This window comes from Piliocolobus tephrosceles, chromosome 4, assembly GCF_002776525.5.
Source record: "Piliocolobus tephrosceles isolate RC106 chromosome 4, ASM277652v3, whole genome shotgun sequence".
NCBI classification, from domain to species: domain Eukaryota; kingdom Metazoa; phylum Chordata; class Mammalia; order Primates; family Cercopithecidae; genus Piliocolobus; species Piliocolobus tephrosceles.
Window position 1 is genome coordinate 1030886 of NC_045437.1, and position 19809 is coordinate 1050694.

The following is a 19809-nucleotide window of genomic DNA, read 5'->3' on the forward strand; positions in this document are numbered from 1 at the left end:
ATGACGCCAGGTGACCAGTACGCAGGGAGGCTGGAAGCCCCACTCTGTTTCTCTCTCCCTCTCGGCAGCAAGTCCACCTGAGCTGTCCCACACGACCCCCAGGAGTGGGCCGGGAGTCTCATTCTGAGAACGGTCCCTGTGTTCATTTCCCTGTACTGGTATTCCATGTGCTGCTGTAACAAATCACTGCAGCTTAGTGGCCTCACACAAACAAATTATCTTACAGCTCTGGAGGCTGGAAAGCTGAAATGGGTCCCGCTGGCCTGAAATCGAGGCGTGGGCAGGGCTGTGTGCCCTCAGGATGGGGGAGGATTGCTTGCTTTTCCAGCATGGAGTGGCTGCCCCCATTCCTTGGCTGGGGGCCCCTTCCTCCATCTCAAAGCCATCAGTGGTCAGTGGTCTTTCTCACGTCCCCTCTCTGACTCTTCCCTGCCTCCCTCTCTCACTTCTAGGGACCCTTGTGGTCACATCAGGCATACCAGATAATCCAGGATGACCTTAAGATTGGCTGACTGGTAGCCGTGACTCCACCTGCAGCCTCCACCAGCCTCTGCCATGCAGGTGACACATTCACAGGTCCCAGGAGAAGGACGTGGGCAGCTTTGGGGAGGGGCGGTCATTCTGCCTACCACAAACACCTGGGGCCTCTGAAACCCACCAAGGATTGGCAAGCCCCCTTCCCAGGGGAGCACCTGGCACCAATCCACATTGAGGGTTACAGCAGGTGCAGGACTGGCAGGAGCGTGGGGCTGACACAGGAAAATAACCACTCCCTTTTAGGGGTCCTGGATGGCATCACCCACAGCCTCCATCCTTGCCTGCTTCTCTTCCCTTTCTGCTTGGAACTCACTTGCTCCATACACGCTTGTCTGTGGAAGGAAGCTGCTTGAGATGAAGTTCAGGCCTAAGAAAGTCAAAAGAGCTGGGGTTTTTCTTTCCTTTTAAAACTTCATTATTTTCATTTTGCCCTGAGGTTTGACAGTCTACCCAGCACCTCCTCTTCTCCTTTTCTTTCTTCCTCCTCCTCTCCTTCTTCCTTTTCTCCTTCTTCCTTTTCTACCTCCTCTTCTCCTTCTTCTTTTTTTTTGAGACAGGGTCTCACTCTGTCACCCAGGCTGGAGTGCAATGGTACAATCACAGCTCACTACAGCCACGACTTTCCAGGCTCAAGCGATCCTCCCACGTGGCCTCCCGAGCAGCTGGGACTACAGATGCTGGACACCACGCCTGGCTAACTTTTTGTATTTGTTGTAGAGATGGGGTTTCTCTATGTTATCCATGCTGGTCTCAAACTCTTGGCCTCAGACAATCCTTCTGCCTCGGCTTCCCAAACTACTGGGATGGCAGGTGTGAGCCACCGTGCCTGACCTTACATAGTGGTTTTTCAAAGTGCCAGGCAAGGGCAGTCGCTCACACCTGCAATCCCAGCACTTTAGGAAGCTGAGGCGGGAGGATCACTTGAGCCTGGGGGTGTGTGGCTACAGCAAGCCATGATTGTGCCACTGCACTACCACCTGGGTGACAAAGTAGACTCCATCTCTAATAATAATAATTAATAAGTAAAAAGAGACAAATCAAAAAGTAGGTGCTTAGTGAGTTAAGCCATATCAAAGCAAATACCTTTTTCAAGGGTCTAATACTTTAGCAAAAAATACAAGTAATTCTGAGTAAAATTTCAACAAAAAGCACCTGGAGAAACAGGATTCTGGAGCTTTGTAGAAAATGGATAACTGAACAATGGCCTGACCTGTTGGTCTGTGATTCAAACCTAGGTGTGCCTGAGCAGCGGCCTCTGCTCCCAGGAGTCCCCACCCTGTTCTGTCCAACCTCCCACTGAGGTCATCCGCCCATGGCACCCGGGGCCACTCCACTCCCTTCCGGTTTGCAGGGCAAAGGCACCCCCAGGCCGGCTGCCAAGGGCCCCTCCTTGTCACAGTTCCTAGATGGGGGCTCCGGGCACCAGTGTGCATTTACGACACAGTCTGTGGACTTGGGCCCACCATAAACACATTAGGCTCGGTCACTCAGACACTCTCCGAAGCAGCAGCAATAAATGAGGCCATATCCAGCAGCCATAAGCCCCAACCTCGACACCAGGCACGTCTGGGCTGCACTCACACCAGAAGCCCTGTCCAAGGTGCACTCAGTAGGCCCTGGCCATACCATAAGGCCCCACCAGGGACCTGCTGGAAGACTCCGGAGTTGCTCACGCTGGGCCCTCGGTGTCATGTGGCCCAAGCCAACTTCCGAGGAGGGGCTGTTTCTTCACCGCAAGATTGTGTCCCTCTGAGCTGCCCCTCCCGTTCTCTGCAGTCCTTCCAGTTCCTTCTGTCTGCTGAAGGACGTGCGTCCAGCTCCACTGCGTGCCTGGCGCCCGCCCTGGGAGGTAAGTCTGGATGAGACTGGGAGATAAGAGGATGAGAGATGAGACTGGGAGATAAGATAAGAGGACGGGCCACCATCACCAGCCCCACCTTGAAGACTCGTGTGTCCACTGCCCCACCCTACCCACCCTGCGGAGATCAGAATCGCCTGGTCCACTCTGAAGAGAACGGCCAGAGGGGGAACATGACTTTCAACCTGAGTTGGGGGGCTCCGGAGGAGGAATCCTGGATTTTATACAGGATGGTGTCATGCTCCTGCCCCCCACTTCCATGAATGCTGATGGCCCGGAGGATGTGCACCAGGGAAGCACGTCCAGATCCACCGCTGCAGGTGGGAGGCAGGGGAGGAGGGGGCCCAGCCAGGTTTCCCCATCATCCCCACCGCCCAGACGGGTCCCCCCATCATCCCCCCCCCCCCGACGGGTCCCCCCATCATCCCCGCCACCCCAACTGGGCCCTCCATTATCCCCTCCGCCCAAGCCAGGCCCCCGCATCATCGCCACCCAAGCTGGGTCCCCATCATCCCTGTCGTCCTTTGGGCCTGGACTGACTGTCCCTCTTCCAGGGTAGGGGCTCCCACCGTCTACCCCCGACCCTCCTTCCCCTCCTGCCTCGCAGCATCAGAAACCTCCCGGACCCAGCCAGGCCACAGGCCTGCACTGACCACCATGCCATTCACTCATACGCTTCTGTAATCGCATACAGTGGAGTCTATGCAGTGCACATTAGGATTCAAACATGAGGCTTTTTTTCAAAACTGAAAAACGCGTATATTGAGGATTTTACTCCCACAGCCCCCCAGTGTGGTCCACGGGGACCCCCATCCAGGGGCAGGGTTCTCGCCTGTGAACAGGGCACACCTTTGGTCACTCCAAATTCCCAGAGCTCCCAGGCTCCTTCTCAGGGTCTCTACCGGCACGGTGGGGGTGGAGGGCAAAGGAGGTCAGGGTGCGGGGTGGCGAACGGCAAGTCTGGGGAAGGACGGATCCCGTGTGGGGAGTGGAAGCCAGGCTCCTGGCGAGGAGGAGCTGGCCCTGGGGTGGAGCTGAGTGCCAGCCTGTGGGGAAGTGAGGACGGCAGGTGTGCTGGACACTCAGCCTTCAGCCGGACATGCAGGCCTCGGCCAGACACTCAGGCCTCAGACTCCCAGCGGTGCGGGCCTGGGTGTGGGCCGCCCCTCCCTCCCTGGGATGTAGAGCACTGTGTGACAGGGCTGCTGGTGTCCACTCTAGGCCCGGCTGTGGGCGGGTGGCCATCAGTCCAGGATGGTCTTGAAGTCTGAGGGCAGTGCCGGGTTAGCTGCGGCCTCCAGGGCAGCCAGCGTCGTCCCCGGGAGCTTCCGACTCAGCTGCATCTGGGCTGCAGGGCCAAAATCAGACTCTGTTCCAGAAGAGGCCAGAGGAGGCATCTTCCAGCCCTCCTGGGACATGTGGGCGGCCGGGCAGGCAGGGCCTGCACCTCGTGGCCTTGGGTGGCGGGAACCTCAGGGAAGGGACAGACACCCCTCCACCAGGGCGAGCAGACAGGCAGCCCGGTGATGCTGGGGCGGCAGGGCGGGGAGAGAACTTAAAGGCCCCAGGAGCTCAGGACCCCACGGGGGTATCAGGGCAGCAGCCAGGGCAGAGGCTGTGAGAGGACACAGGTCAGGAGTCAGAAGGTTCCCAAGGGTGGGGAGCCATCCGCCCTGGGATGGGAGGCAGGGGTTCAGGAAGTCGTGGACCCTGCCAGGCTCCATGGCCTAGGGACATGGTCATTTAATCACACATGGCCGCCAGCATGGCTCCAGCCCCAAGGCCAGGCCCGGGGCATCTGCATTTCAGCAGCATCTGAGGCTGCTCGCCCTGCAAAGGGCGTTCGAGGATGGTGTCTGGGCAGGTGGGCCCGCACTGGCCGCCACCCACACTTGCCTGTCCTGAGTGACCCCAGGAGTGGCACGTAGGTGACGCGGTGTTGAGTCAGCTTGAGCAGGAAGGCTTGGTGGCACAGCCACTGCACGGCCTCGGAGGGCAGAGGGCCGGTGGCGCCCTTGGCCCCCAGTGACATCCCTGGGGGACAAACAGAGGCTGAGGATTCCACAGGCCCAGCCCAGCTCCCCTCCCAGGAGACACGGGAAAGCTGCGCACACCCGACGGTCTGCGGGGCGGCTCCATCTCCAGCTGCCCCGGCCCAAGTACCGCAGGAGTCACTACTGAAATGTTTCCTTCAGCTTCTCCAAGTGAAATTTTCACAACACAGAAATAACAGAAAGTAGAAGCTCTGAAGCTCAGGACGGCAGGTTCGACGTGGCTTGAATTTCAGACGGATCAGAAACCTCCCTGACGCTGGACGAAGTGTCCAGAGGCAGAGGATGGTGACCGCGGAGCAGAGGACAGCCCGGGGCTCTGTGGTGGGGACGCACGGCCTCTGCTCCTGAGAGGGGTGGGGTAGCCTGGGCCCAGCCTCCTCCTAAGCCCTTGGCCTGGGTTTGCACAGGGGCCCTAAGTGCCATAGACAGGAGACAGCCCAATCCCACCACAGGGCAAACAGGAGAGGCCAGGCCCCCCGAGCCCCACCATGGGGCAAGCAGGAGAGACCAGCCCTCCCGGCACTTCCCGAGGCAGAGCAAGGTAGGAAGGACGGCAGTTCCCAGGCAGCTCCTGTCCCTTCCATCGGGTGCTCTGCTCACCCCACGAGAGGGCGGGCAGACGAGCCTGCCGGTGGTCGGGTTAAACTACTTCCCGATGCGAAAAGGGGTGAGAATGTCCTAAGCCCGGATTCACTCAGTCTCCTGACACACTAACACCAGCAGGCAGGCACTGCTGCCACTGAGGCCAGGCACCTGTGCATACCTGCGTTCTTGGCTTTCAGGATGGAGTAGCAGAGGGAGGCCGTGTCAGAGATGACACGCAGGAAAAACGCGGGGTTCTTCCAAACTTGCTGATGAAATGGGAGCTGCAGCACACATGCGTGGAACCTGAGGGGATGGCGGACATCGTCAGAGGAATGGCCTCCTAATTAGACGGCGCTCACCGGTGTGGGCATGGGCCTGCCGGTGCGTGTGTGCATGCATGAAGGCACGTGCATGGGTTTCCTCATGGGCACAGGTGCACACACACGGATGCATGCATGCATGTCTGTGTGTGTGTGCTTGTGTGTGCAAGTACCTGCGTGTCTGTGTGCGTGCTAAGGTACACTGCACGTTTCTGTGCACCGTCTGTATGAACGCATACACATGTGGAGGCTGAAGCAGCTCCATCCTGGATGCTAACCTGCCATGCTGGCTTCTGATTAGCTCCTGTTCTGGGAAGCCCTGTAAGGTTTCCAGTTTATCCACTGTTCCTTGTGTACCAGAAGGTACTTACCGTAAATCCCGCCCTTCGTGAAACAACCTTGATGTCATCGTGGATCAACGTCCTGTGCATCCCTTCTGAGCCACCCCACCCCTGTGGTGCATAAACCCTGGGTCTGAGGAGATGGTGCGGGGACCCATCGTCTCATCTCACTGCCACCGAGACACCGACTTGGCTTCTGTGCGTAGGTGAAGTCCTTACTAAATGTTTCTTTCCAAGAAACTGCATTTGTCAGTCTTTTCTGCTGCTGAGATGGGGTCTCACTCTGTCACCCAGGCTGCAGTACAGTGGGGTGATCTCAGCTCACTGCAACCCCCACCTCCTGGGCTCAAGCCATCCTCCCACTTCAGCCTCCCAAGTACTGGAACTACAGGCACACTCCACCACACTCAGCTAATTTTTGTTTTTATTTTTCATAGAGATGGGGTCCTACTACGTTGCCAAGGCTCGCCTTAAACTCCTGGGCTCCAGCGATCCTCTCACCTCGGCCTCCCAAAGTGCTGGGACTACAGGTGTGAGCCACCGTGCCAGCCCTGTCAGCCTCCCTCTTTGGCCTCTCAGCTTCCTGGGACTTTGGGGCAGGTGTGCACGGACCTGGCCACCATGAAACAGCACAGGTGCACATGTGCCCACATGTGTGTGTGATCAGGACACCTGTGTACCTGGTCTCACCGACTGCCAGAGCCCCCTTCTGGAATGACCTGAGACCACACCAGTGAAGCCAGCACTCGGGTTTCAGCCTCTCAGTAACTCTGCTGAGGTGGGACGTCTTCTCCCCATGTAGCAACGAGGGAAGCCAGGCCCAGAATGTTTTTTAAATAAACAAATACGCCTAAGGTACTGGGGTTGCCACAGGGTCGCACTCCTGACCCAGCAGAGAAATACCTAGCATGGGTGAAGGGCCCTCTTCCAAAGGGAGAAAAAGCCACCTGCTAGAGGTGAGGGCATCCGCCCCCCGCCCGTGTGGAGGCGTGGCCAGCAGGGGCGGGAAGGCTGAGCCCCAGCGGATTGGAGTCAGGTCCCGCCCCCAGTGCCACACAGATGACCGTAGCCTCGCCTGCTACAGCCTGGCTGCTGTGAAATTGGGGCCCAGCTCTCCATTCTCCCACTCCTGCCTCGAGGGAAGGGGGTTCCTGGGCCTTCCACATGCCTGGCTCCGTGTTTAGAAATGGCCCGTGGCTCATCGCACCTCTGCCTCCTCAGGGCTACCCAATCAAGCGACTACCCAAGGGCCCCCACCTGGGTGGGAAAACTCAGCCACCGTGCCCGAGCCCAGGCCCTCTACGGGAGCTCCTCGGAGCCAGGGACCCTGGTGGGGAAATGAGGACAAGGCTGAGCTGAATACGGGAGGAGCAGGTGGCAGGCCACATGGCCCATGCCTGGGAAAACTCTTCTGACCTCATCATGGCCCAAGGAGGCCCCAAGCACGCCAGCTGGACCCTGGGGTCGACCACGGTGTCAGACACCTCCCGTCCTCAGCGGCGCCTGTCTCCAGCACACTCCAAGGGTTTCCAGAAAGGAGTCAAGCGGCTTGCATGAGGGCCCAGGCACACGTCAGGGAGATGCAAACAAGGGAAGACTCGAGGCAGAGAGAGGAGACAGAGAGGAGGGCGGCCTGAGCCGGATGCACCCTGGAACAGAGAGCCTGGTCCCAAGCCTCTGGAGCCAGCACAAAGGCGGTAACTCACAGCTGCGGCTCTGCCCTCCCTGCCAGAGCACGAAGGCACAAGCACTCGGGTCAAAAAACACCTTCGTGGGGTGACCTTGTAACGGAAAATCTCTCCCGTGAACCCTTGCTGGGTTCCCACGATAGACGACCTCATTTCACATCAAGCGTGCACAGTAACTCGCGCAGCCTCGGCCCTGGGTAACACAACTTCTCACACTCATTCTCAGCCCTGTGAGAGCTCCGGCCTCCTGGCACCCGGCTCCCAGTGGCTCGGGAGGCCCGCTCAGGTGGAGGCCCGGGCCTGTGGTGCCCGACTACCCTTTGGTACAGCCCAGAGGTTTGTGCCACCAGCTGCCCTGACACCAGGCAGAAGCTGGCCCTGTGGCCTCCACAGATTGGCCCTTTCTTCAGTGATAAAGTTGTTGATTCTTGACAGGGGGGCCCCCTGACCAGCCATGACAGGGAATGTTCCAGGAGCACAGCCATGCCCAGAGCACAGGTGCCGGCCGGGCTGTGTGGGGAGCCACAGCTCTGCTGCACCTTCCTGGGGGTGGGGCCAGCGACCCTCATCTGCACCCACCTTGGCCCTCTTTGCTCTCTGAGACCCCAAATCCTCCCAGTGTCTGATCTCCCACCTACTGTTCAGACACCTTCCCGGCCTCCTCTGCTAAGACTCCCCATAAACATCTCTTTATCCCATGCCCCTCCTGCCCTGGGTTGGCCTCCATGAGGCCCCACAGTCAGTGCACAGGCACAGCGGGGACACCTGGGGCCACATTGGCTCCTAGCACTACCCAGAGACGGAGAACAGGCGCTTTGCACAGAGCCACGCGAACACAGACCAGTGCAGAGGCAGCAGCACCATTGAAAATGTAAGACACTCCTTGCCCCTAAAACCCAGGTGTAGCCCCCGGTCAGAGGCGAGCAGAGCGCGGCGGGTCCCTGGAGGCTGGGCCTGCGCCCCCTTGGTGGCGGCTCACCTGTAGGCCTGCAGCAGGAGGATCTTGTAGATGTTGGTGCACACCGTCTGGAAGCTGTTCACCTAGAATCGCCAGGAAAGAGTGAGAAACGGCAGAAACCTCTCTGGGATTTTAAGTTTTTACTTTTTACTTTATCATCCATTCAGATGAAACAAGAAAGAGGAACATTTTGACAAGAAACCATCCCTCTCCCCAGTGAAATCCGGCCCGACCCTCACCCGGCAGCTGTGAACCACCCTGGGGGAGTCAGGACTCCGTGTCGTCTGCCTGCCCCCGAGGCTTGGCCAAGAAGGGAAGGCACCAGGAGAGGGAGTGGACGCAGATGCCCACAGGAGAGGAGCAGTGGATGTGGACCCTCACAGGAGAGGGGGAGTGAAGGCATGGCAGTGTGTGCACAGGTGTGCAAGGGCACAAGTATGAATGTGTACACGCAAATGTATACCTGACATGCATGTGTGTTCGTGTGCAGTCATGTGGCATTCACGTGAGGTGCATGCATGTAGGTGTGCAGTGTGAGTAGCATGTGTGCACATAACCTCTATCGAGGGCACCTCATGTTCACCCCAATAGGTGGTGAACACCAGCAGCAGAACCTCAGCACCAGAACCTCAGCACCAGCACCCCTCCTTACAGGGTGAGACGGGGTCCCAGGCCCCGGTGGGCTGAGGCTCTGAAGTTGCAGTCGTGAGGGCATTGTCCCGTCTGGGCATCCGCGTCCACTCCCCCTCTCCTGTGGGCATCCGTGTCCACACCCCTTCTCCTGTGGGGGTCCACCCCATCTCACCCTGTAAGGAGGGGCGCTGGTGCTGAGGACCTAGCGGAGTGAACATGAGGGGCCCTCGATACAGGTTATGTGCACACATGCTACTCACACCGCACACCCACACGCATGCACCTCACATGAATCCCACATGAATGCACACGAACACACATGCACGTCAGGTATGCATTTGCATGTGCACATTCATACTTGTGCCCTTGCACACCTGTGCACACACTGCCATGCCTTCATGTACACACACGTGTGGCTCACGTGCATCTGTACACATGTGCACTCTTATGTGCAGCCAGTCACCATCAGCCTTGCAGGCACGCACACACACACGCACACATGCGCGCACACACAGTAACACACGTGCCTCCCAAACTCTGAACTCTGTGCTGACCATCAGCCTGCTCACCTGCAAATCCAGAAACAGGCTGTGACACTTCAGCCGCAAGACCCCAAAGAGTTTGCGACGCATGTTCCTCCCAGCCTTGAAGCCGCGGTTGAAGGTGAGACTGGCTCTGATGGAGGTCCGGGCGTAGCTGAGACACAGGGGGGACGTCAGACACGGGTGCCTGCCCTACACCCAGCCCCCTCCTGCAAAGCTTGCTCCAAAGAGCCTCCTGCCTTCCTCCTGCTTCCTTGTCCTGCCGGGGGCACGCGCTGTAGCCTGAGGGAGTTGGGTGCTCTCTCCGTGGACTCAAAACGCTACACACCATCCGGACCCCGCATGACCAGACTCCACCAGGACGTGGCTAGTGATGTTGAGTGTATCCAAGCCTTGCACGGCCGTGTGTGTGCACTCATCATCTGCCCTGATGAGATCTGCACATAACTCGGCCAAAAACACATAATAAACCGTGGAGCCCTGACTCCCGGGCGTCCCTCGAGTGGACACGGGCGTGACTCAGCTTCTTTGTGGGAGAACATGAGTCGGGCATGGGGAATCTCACTGTGTTTGAATCTCATGGATGGAAGAGCCAGGTGGCGCCAGCTACACAGGGCTCCAGTGAGTGCACGTGGCACACACAGGGTATCTCCAGAGGGGCAGGATGGAGGCATCCCACCGACGTGCTCCAGGGCCTTGCCACCACTCACTGCCCGTGTACATCTGTGTCCAAAGACGAACACACGTGACATCCACAGCGGGCTCCGAGGCGTGTTCTACATCCAGCTTTGAACACTGCTACACTGAAATAAACGCTTTGTGCCATTAAACATTCTTCAAAAATTCTTTGAAAACATGTCTAGACCGGGCGCGGTGGCTCAAGCCTGTAATCCTAGCACTTTGGGAGGCCGAGACGGGCGGATCACGAGGTCAAGAGATCGAGACCATCCTGGCTAACCCGGTGAAACCCCGTCTCTACTAAAAATGCAAAAAAATTAGCCGGGCATGGCGGCGAGCGCTTGTAGTCCCAGCTACTCCGGAGGCTGAGGCAGGAGAATGGCGTGAACCTGGGAGGTGGAGCTTGCAGTGAGCTGAGATCGCGCCACTGCACTCCAGCCCGGGCGATTGAGCGAGACTCCGTCTCAAAAAAAAAAAAAAAAAAAGAAAAGAAAACATGTCTAATGGCAGAGTAAGTTTTGTGATACACAGTATCTGCTTAGCCCTGGATTTGGGCGGGTTGGTGACTGGCTGTGGCAAGTCCCCCCACCTGGAGCACTGGAAATGGTAAATACCCGTGATAACGTCTGGTCACTTCAGAAGTGGAATTACTGGGAAAACACACGACATTGTAAGGACTTCCATGCAAACAAGCTGCTTTCCAGAAAAGTCTTTCCAACTTGCCTCACCCTGATGCTGGCTCTTGGAAAGCCCAGAAAAGGAGCCAGCAGAAAGGACGGGTCTCGTTGTCAGTTTCACACGCCTTTCTTTGATGCTGCTGGTAGAACCTTCCCAAGTGTGCATCAGATGTCCGTTTCTTCCTTCACAGCTGTCCCCAGCACAACCTTGGGCTCCGGCTCGCCCTGAGCCTGTGGGTCTGACCTGTGTGGGGTCCTCAGGCACAGCAAGGGCCCCAGAGCAGGAGGCCAGGCTGCAATCACACACGCCCCTTGCCAGCTGGGTGCCCCCCTGGAGGCTTTCTTCATCTGCCTCTCAGGTGGTTAGGAGAACAAAGTGAGAGGATGAATGTGCAGGACCTCACAGGGCGCCTTAAAGAAATCGTGTGCACAAATGCTCCAGGGAACAGCCATTTTCACTGTGGCTCAGGCAAGCTGAGTTCCTCTGCAGGGAAAGCAATACCTGTTGCCCCACTGGTTTCATCCACCTCCCTGCTTGTCCTTCCCCAACACCAAATCAGGGAACGTTCGCCTCCCTTCCCTTTGAGTCTCCTGTTTTGTTTCTGTTGCTGCTGTTGTTTGTATGTCATTCCTCTTCTACCTAGAATCTGCTCTGGTATATGTTGTAAAGACACAACTTATTTGCTTCCAGTCAGTTTTCTCAGAAAAAAAATTACACACACACTCTCTTTTCCGTCTGCTGTGCCACATGCCACATTTAACACACGTTTCTGAGAGACAGGGCTTCTGTTTTGTTCTATTGTACTGTCCATCAGTTCTCACCACATTCTGCCATCTGAGCTGTGGTTTGGGAGACTAAAATCTGGACAAGAAAACTCCCATCTTACCCCTCTTCCTTTTTCACTTTTCTTAATCATTTTGCCTGTTTTCTTCTCCCAGATGCCCTTCAAGCCTTTGTTGTATGCTTCAGACACAGAGGACGTGTGTTCACCCCGAGTGCGGTGAACCACTGCCTCCACTGCTGAGCTTTTACAACCACCTCTGCAAGCAGGCACTCTGACCCAGTGGCCTTTGGGAGCACAGAACATACTGGCATTGAACCCACATCTGATGACCTGATGCCCACCCATCCTGCACTAGCCTTTGTGGCTTTGCAATGTGTTCAGAGAGAACCCACTTTCCTGATTCGCTTGTCTGTTTCTTTGTCCTTCAGTAACATTCACTGATGCTGTGCCATAGGCTGGAACCAGGGGTGCCTGTCCTAAAAAATACATTTCATGGGGAACAAAATAAGCAGTGGACGGTTCACAGCTGACTGGTATGGCCAGTGCTGCAGAGGTGCCCAGGGAGAGGCAAGGAGGTGCTGCGAGCTCAGGAAATCTGCAAATCACCCAGACAAAGCCAGCAGAGGCCAGGATCAGGTGAGGCTGGGAGAGGGAAGCAGGGACTGTGGGGAGCACAGGGGACCGGAGTCCTGGTGGGGAGGGAGCTGCAGCAGGGACGTGCTGGGCACCATGCACAAGGGCATCTACACCTGCCACTCCCCCATCACGAGGGTGTCCGCACCTGCCGCTCCCCCGTTAAGCAAACCCCAGGGAACATTCTGGAAATAGGCAAAGTCCAGATCCAGACTGTTCAACTCAGAATGACAGGACCCCAGTTTAAACCACTGGTTTAACAATCATCCAATAAGGGATTTAAAAATCCCTTATTTCTCTTCCCATAAAGCTGTGCCTTTTAGAGGAAGGCACCCCCAGTTCCGGCCTCTAGCACAGCACCAGTGAATATTATTGAAGGACAGAATAAAAAGCACCTGTCCACCATGGTTTTGGAATGCTGATACTTTTTGCTTTTTTTTAAGATGAAGTCTCGCTCTGTTGCCCAGGCTGGAGTGCAGTGGTGTGATCTCAGCTCACTGCAACCTCTCCTGATTCTCAATGATTCTCAACCTCTCCTGATTCTCAATGATTCTCCTGCCTCAGCCTCCCACATAGCTGAGACTACAGGGGTGCGCCACCACGCCAGGCTAATTTTTGTACTTTTTAAGTAGAAACAGAGTTTCACTATGTTGGCTAGGTTGGTCTCAAACTCCTGGCCTCAAGTGATCCACCCATCTCGGCCTCCCAAAATGCTGGGATTACAGGTGTGAGCCACCTCGCCCTGCCTGGAATGGTGATACTTTTTACTCATAAAAGAAACAGCACAGATTTCTGCATCTGTGTCCGTCTTCAATCCATCCGTGTCTGAGCCAGAGGTGGGGCCATGAGCTCCCAGGCTCGGGGGAAATGAGACCCCAGAATGTTGTAGAGACCCCCACACACCACAGCCCTGTCCCCCGATGGGTCACACGTGATCACGAACTCATGGCATCATGTAGACTGTGGATGAGCCTCGGAGTGTGGGCCTCACAGTGGAGAGACTCACGCCCAGCAGGGCCCCAGTGTCTCGGGTTCGGAGAGACTCACACCCAGCAGGGCCCCGGCGGCGTTTCAGGTTTGGAGAGACTCACACCCAGCAGGGCCCGGGCGTCTCGGGTTCAGATCCAGATTGCCGTCTGAGGACACCTCAGTGTTCCCAGGTCTGGTGCACAATTTCCTTTTACAAAAATAGCACAGAAAACCTCTCCCCTTGTGACACCCTCACTCCCACAGAAAGACGCATTTCTGCTCAGCCCTGGATGGGGCGAGGGGCACCCGGTGGCCTCCGACCCTTTGGGATTGGCAGTCGCCTGCCCCACACGGAAGCAGAGGCAGACGGACAGCCCTGCAGCACCACCTGTTCCGGCCGGGCACAGGCTCCGCTTCCGGCCAGGTGCGCTCACCTGGAGTAGTCACTCTGCACCTCCAGGGTCCGGGTGTCCAGCAGCAGTCCGCACCAGGGGAATAGGCCGTGCGCCGGCAGCTGGACAAAAGCTGCGCCACCCAGGGCCTCGTCTTCTACAGGGAAGTTCACCACTGTCTTCCGCAAGTTCACTACGCAGCCATACTCAGGGACGCCTCGGACCAGGGTCCTAAGGCAGAGGCGCAATGTCAGCCCCAGGATGGGGGCCGTCACCCAGGAGGTGCCCTGACACCCTTGTTAAATGCTTTGGAAAACCCCGGAGAAGTGGTGATCTGGAGAGGGGTGCTGGGCCTGGCAGCAGCTCTGAAGAGCCTGGACCCAGCCCTGCTCCAGACTTCACGGTGCTTGCCCTGTCTCCTGGGCAGGACAGGTAGGTGAGCGTGCAGGAACCTGGCCTGGACCTGGGACAGCCAGGACTCAGACGGGAGGTGCAGCCCCAGTGGCCTCTGTGATGGTCCATCTCATGTGTCCCCATGGCAAGACCACGATCCCGTTACAAAGACTCATCTGTGGTCTGGGGAAGACTAAAATCTGGACAAGAAATTCTCACACCACCACTCTTCTTTTAAGACATTGCTCAATGACTTTGCCTGTTTTCTCCTAGAGGCCCTGAAGGCATCTGCTGTGCTTCAGACGCAGGGGAGGGTTCTGAGTTCACACTCAGGCGTGGGACCCAGCTGGGCTCTGAGCTGGGTAACACTAACCATCAGCTTCACATCAAGGAGGTTCCCTCACCGGACGTCAAGGAGGTTCCCTCAGCGGGTCATGAGCCTGCCCACCCAGCTCAGGGAGACCCCCTGTGCCCAGCAGCCTCTGCTCTGGCCCAGACATCCACCTGTGCCCAGTGGCCTCTGCCCCCGGCCCAGGCATCCCCTTCCCTTCCTGCGGCCTCTGCTCTGGCCCCGGGTGTCCCCCTTCCCTTGCTGCAGCCTCTGCTCTGTCCCCGAGCGTCCCCCTGCCCTTCCTGAGGCCTCTGCTCTGGCCCCGGGTGACCCCTGCCCTTCCTGCAGCCTGGCCCTGGGACCTCAGCCGGCTGTTCAGCTCCCCTCAGCTGCATTCCTAGCTCCCCGCGGCCGCCCCTTCCCGTGATGTGGCTGCCGACTCATCTCCTGAGAGAGTTCTTTCCCCGAGGGGACTCCAGCGTACACTCTGAGCCACCTCCCGGGCCAGCATCCAAAGGAACTTGCCACACAGAAGCAGCGTTCCCCGCCGGCTCCGTCCCCTCAGCAGCTTCAGGACTCCTGAGCCCTCAGTTGCCTGGGACCTGGGTTGGTCCTGAGTGAATCTGAGTGGATTTAAATGGGCGCCGCCTGCTGTGATTTAAACAGGTGCGGCCTGCTGTGCTCCGGGCTGCAGCACTAACGGGAACGCGGGGCATGCCCCCAGCCCGGGCGGCCCTGGAGGGTGAACTTGGAGGGCGGTTCGAATGGGTTTTCACAAACACAGCCCAGCAAAGCACCCGAAACCACCCCCGGCGGCCACATTTTCTGAGGGTTCCGTTTACAGCTTTCAAGGTTTCTCATCCCTTGTCAAATCGGACTTTAAAGCAAGCTCTGTGGGGTGCCCTTGCGGGGGACCACATTCGACAATCCCCTGCGCTGAAACCAGGTTCCCTGTGCCTGATTTTACTTTGAGCCACAAAAATCAACTCTGAGACCCACTCCTCTCCATCTCCGTGGTTCAAGACAGCACCACTTAGCACATCCAAATTCTCCTGCCAATCCCAAACAACCCCACGCGGGAACGTGACTGCAGCGAGCGCTGTCGGCCAGCTCACTCGGCAGCTCCAGCTCTCCGCAGGCCCGGGCGCACCCTGGGGAGGAGGCTGCCATTGGTCTCGGTGCCGCAGGCCCTGTGCACAGCTCCGGGGGGTCTCACTGGGGCCGCAGGAGCCGCCACACTTGAAGACTTTCCAAAGAGTGGCCGGAGCCGGGATACCGCCTGCACTCACCATGTGCGTAACCTGGGTGCATCTCCGCGGGACCCACTCCCTCCCGAAGGTGCCCCTGTGTCCCCAGGTCTGGGTGCACGACCAAGCGCCTCTGCTCTTGCGGATCCAGCACCGGCAGAGAGAGAGGATTCAGCAGAGACAACGCTGCGGTGCCAGGGGCAGGACACGGAGGGTTCAACTCTGCAAAGCCCACAGGCCATGGAGGTCCCCCACAGACACACGGCACAGGCCTCACCTGAGGAAGGCTTTCGCGTGGGTGAGGTGAGGTGTCACCAACAAGAAATCATCCACCAAACGCAGGAGCAGCCTGGAATAAAGGAAAATACATGGGCAAGGTTAACTTTACACTTTTTACGTAGTATCTGTCTACAAGGGACTGAATGTCAAACAATTTACACAGGCAAAAATAAAGTAACATTCTCCAAAGCCGTTAAATCAAAACCTTAAATTTCTTTCCAACAGACGTGCTCTCTGCAGTTAACTGCCAGAGCAATTCCTCATTCATTACAAGCACTCGGTGCTCAGCACCGGCTTGTGCAATTCCGCACCAGCTGAAGGTGAACAAAGGCCGCGCCAGATGCGGGCCCAATTCGCAGACTCTTAGGGAAAAATAACTGAAGACTGTAAGAATGCTGGGCCGGGAACCTCACCCCTTCTGAGCCACGTGGTGCCCTTTACCAGCAGGGCAGCTGTGGTTCTCAGCATCATCCGAGACCCAGATCCTGTCCCCAGGAAGCGGGACACGGGGCACTGTGCGACCCTCAGGCCCAAGCCCAGCGCCCCGTGACCATGTACCAGAGGCGTCCTGTCTCAGAGGGCTGACCAGGGTGCCGCCAGCTCGAGGACACTTCTCTCCAAGTCCCAGAGCAAGCTGTGTGTACAAGAAATTTTTGTTTCTGTTACATAAACGTATTTCAATCTAGAACTTGAACCTTAATGAAGAAGAACCTTGATCTGCTGTACATGCTATAAAAGGAGCTAGAGTTTCAAAAGACACACAGGAAAAACCCGGAGACTTCGAGAGAAATGGCCGTATGGCCTGCAGGCTTCCTGATGCATCCTTCACTAACTGCTTGTTCAATGATACTATTTTCATTAAAAAAGTAACTGCTGTCCACATCCTCTCCAGCACCAGAACACTTCTACACTGTTGGTGGGAGTATAAAGTAATTCAACCGTTGTGGAAGACAGTGTGGTAATTCCTCAAGGATCTAGAACTAGAAATATCATTTGACCCGGCCATCCCATTACTGGATATATACCCAAAGGGTTATAAATCATGCTGCTATAAAGACACATGCACATGTATGTTTACTGCAGCACTATTTACAATAGCAAGGACTTGGAACCAACCCAAATGTCCATCAGTGATAGACTGGATTAAGAAAATGTGGCACATATATACCATGGAATACTATGCAGTCATAAAAAAGAATGAGTTCATGTCCTTTGCAGGGACATGGATGAAGCTGGAAACTATCATTCTCAGCAAACGATTCCAACGAAAAAAAACCAAACACTGCACGTTCTCACTCACAGGTGGGAATTGAACAATGAGATCACTTGGACACAGAGTGGGGAACATCACACACCGGGGCCTGTCGTGGGGTGGGGGGAGGGGGGAGGGATAGCATTAAGAGAAATACCTAATGTAAATGATGAGTTGATGGGTGCAGCACACCAACATGGCACATGTGTACATATGTAACAAACCTGCATGTTGTGCACATGTATCCTAGAACTTAAAGTATTAAAAAAAAAAAAAGTAACTGCTGTCAACAAAAGCCAGCTGAGTTGAATCACATTAGGCTGGCACAATATTTAGGCATGTGACATCCTTGGGTGTAGACCCCATGCAAGTGGGATGGGCAATGGGCTGAAGGAGCGCCCAGTCCAGGCCACCTGTTGAGGGCCTGCCGGGAGATGTGGAGCCTCAGGCTGCACCAGCCTGTGTCCCCGAGGACCCTAAAGGAACCCGGGTGGATGTGATGGAAGCTGGTGTGCTTCCTCGGTTTTGAATTCACATGTGCATCATGCAGGGCAGTGGCCCTCCTGCCTGCTGAGCCCTGAGGCCTCCAGACACGGCCGCTGGACAGAGTCGGCGTGGAGCCCGCAGTCCTCGGGCTGTGCAACCCCTCCTGTGCAGCTTCACACCAAGGAGGGGCTGCAACCTTGTCTGGTTCCTCAAGACAGAGCAGTCACGGTATCCAGAGCACTAGGAATATTAATACTAAACACGTCAAAAGCAAATCAATCCCCACCCAAGACCCCCTGGGGAAGAGGAGGCCTCACCCATCCCGCCGTATCCCTGCAAACAGCTTGTTCTCCATGTCGCCGTAGCACAGGCTGCAGAGCAGTGTGGACAGGATGGAGCCCTGCGGGATCCCCTGGCACTGGATGTAGGACCTGGGGCGGGAAGACACAGGTGAGAGATGGGCGGGGCATGTGTGGACATGTGTACACTCACACAGAACCACACACAGACACAGACCCTCATACACACCACCTCCACACACCAACGACACGTCTACCATTCAGCCGGCAAACACCTCAGAAACACACCAGACGAGACGTCTGAGCACACAGTCCCCGCTGCCCACTCTCACTGTGAACTGGGCCGGCTTAAAGCAAATCCAGCCACAGCTGTGACCACATCCTTGTTCTCAATCATCAAGGCTTTCTTTCATTAAGGTTTCTTAAATCTTCAAGTTTATTCACAGAACCAGACACTTGACCCGGAAGGAATGCTTAACTGGACACCTTTCTTTTCAGGGAATTTATCCACGGTGAAAGGTTCACAGCCCCACATGTAGCAGCTGTGTGCCACCCAATACAGCCTTGCCCCTGGTTTCACCACGACCAACGAGATGCAGAAACTCTCCAAACAAATGAGGACACCAAGGGTGCATTTTCAGACAAACAGTGAGAGCAGAATAGCCCCTTGGAACCTGAAGGTGCACGCAGAAGGCATGGCTGCCACACGACCCTCAGCCATCCCCAGAGCCCATAGGATGCCCACTCCTGTTGCTAAGAGACACTTGCAGCCTATTGCAAAAACAAGACCTGTTATTTTCGGGAAGTGCTGTAGGTGGTCACCTTAAAAAGAGGCTTTCCGGCCAGGCGTGGTGGCTCACGCCTGTAATCCCAGCACTTCGGGAGGCCAAGGTGGGTGGATCACCTGAGGTCAGGAGTTTGAGCTCTCCCAGGCCGCCTGCCCCATGGCCAGCACAGAGTCCGCGAGAGGAGCAAACTACACGGTCAACCCCCCACTTTCCAGATGGGAAATCTAGCCACAGAGAGAAGAGCCCGTGCCATGGCGGGGGTCACGCAACAGGGATAGGAATGAGAATCGGATAAAATCCTCTTGTATCTGGAGAGAGATACAGCGTGTGACAGCCGGGTGTCCAGCATCAGTAGTAACTTGGAGCTGACAAGCTGCAGGCTCAAACGCTCAGCCGCACCCCCGACCCAGACACACCCCACACCCCTCGTCCTCTGCACAGGAGCAAGTCCACGCCCCGCTTGCCATTTCCAGGCCTCGCGTAGCATCGGCTCTGCTCCAGCAGCTGCAAGCCGGGCCATGTTCCCGGGGCCTCGGGCGCCTGCAGCCCAGGAGCCGGAGAGGTGGGGGGCCAGAAAAGGATACCCTGGTGGCCCCGGGGAGAAGGGCAGTGGGGAAGGGGCAGGGGAGAGGTGAGCAGAAGCCCTGTCAGTCCACCCACCACCCGCCGGGCAATGGCACCCAGCCACCCGACTCACTTGCCCCCGATGCGCACGGCGTGGTGGCACACGAAGCGTAGGAAGACGTCGAAGAGGCCACTGCTGGCCTCATTCAGGGAGGAGCTCTAGGAAAGCAGAAGAGAGACACACGAGAGTGAGCCGGTGGGTACCGAGATAGGCAGGACCACGTGGCCAAGACCCTCCATCCCTTCTGGGGTCAGTGTTCGTGATGAAGCGTGGGCTGGGCTGGAATGCAGGGCCATCGTGGGCTGGCCGGGCCGAGTCTCTGCAGAGACACAGGGGCTTAGGAAGAGTGTGTGACACAGAACATCCCCTCTGGGTCCAGCTGGGCTCAGACCCACACAGCCCACCGTGGCCCAGATGGCACACGTGATCCAGAAGCTGCTGCCCAGCTGCCGGGCACTG

At 56.9% G+C, this 19809-nt stretch overlaps 1 protein-coding gene across 2 annotated transcripts in view; it reads right to left on the reverse strand.

Annotated features, from left to right (window-relative positions):
- Positions 1 to 3243: 3243 nt before the first annotated feature.
- The window catches only part of TERT (telomerase reverse transcriptase), a 32613-nt gene continuing 16047 nt past the window's right edge, over positions 3244 to 19809 (reverse strand). Inside the window, exons 8-16 of one of the 2 annotated variants that reach the window (XM_023195039.1) lie at positions 19423 to 19508; positions 17956 to 18069; positions 15899 to 15970; positions 13693 to 13881; positions 9544 to 9670; positions 8363 to 8424; positions 5213 to 5337; positions 4292 to 4429; positions 3244 to 3743 (exon numbers count right to left, since the gene is read on the reverse strand). In XM_023195039.1, coding sequence (XP_023050807.1) covers positions 3640 to 3743; positions 4292 to 4429; positions 5213 to 5337; positions 8363 to 8424; positions 9544 to 9670; positions 13693 to 13881; positions 15899 to 15970; positions 17956 to 18069; positions 19423 to 19508 — 1017 coding nt within the window. In that variant the 3' untranslated portion in view covers positions 3244 to 3639. The remainder of the gene's footprint in view (positions 3744 to 4291; positions 4430 to 5212; positions 5338 to 8362; positions 8425 to 9543; positions 9671 to 13692; positions 13882 to 15898; positions 15971 to 17955; positions 18070 to 19422; positions 19509 to 19809) is intronic. The other variant, XM_023195040.1, reaches the window with a different exon arrangement.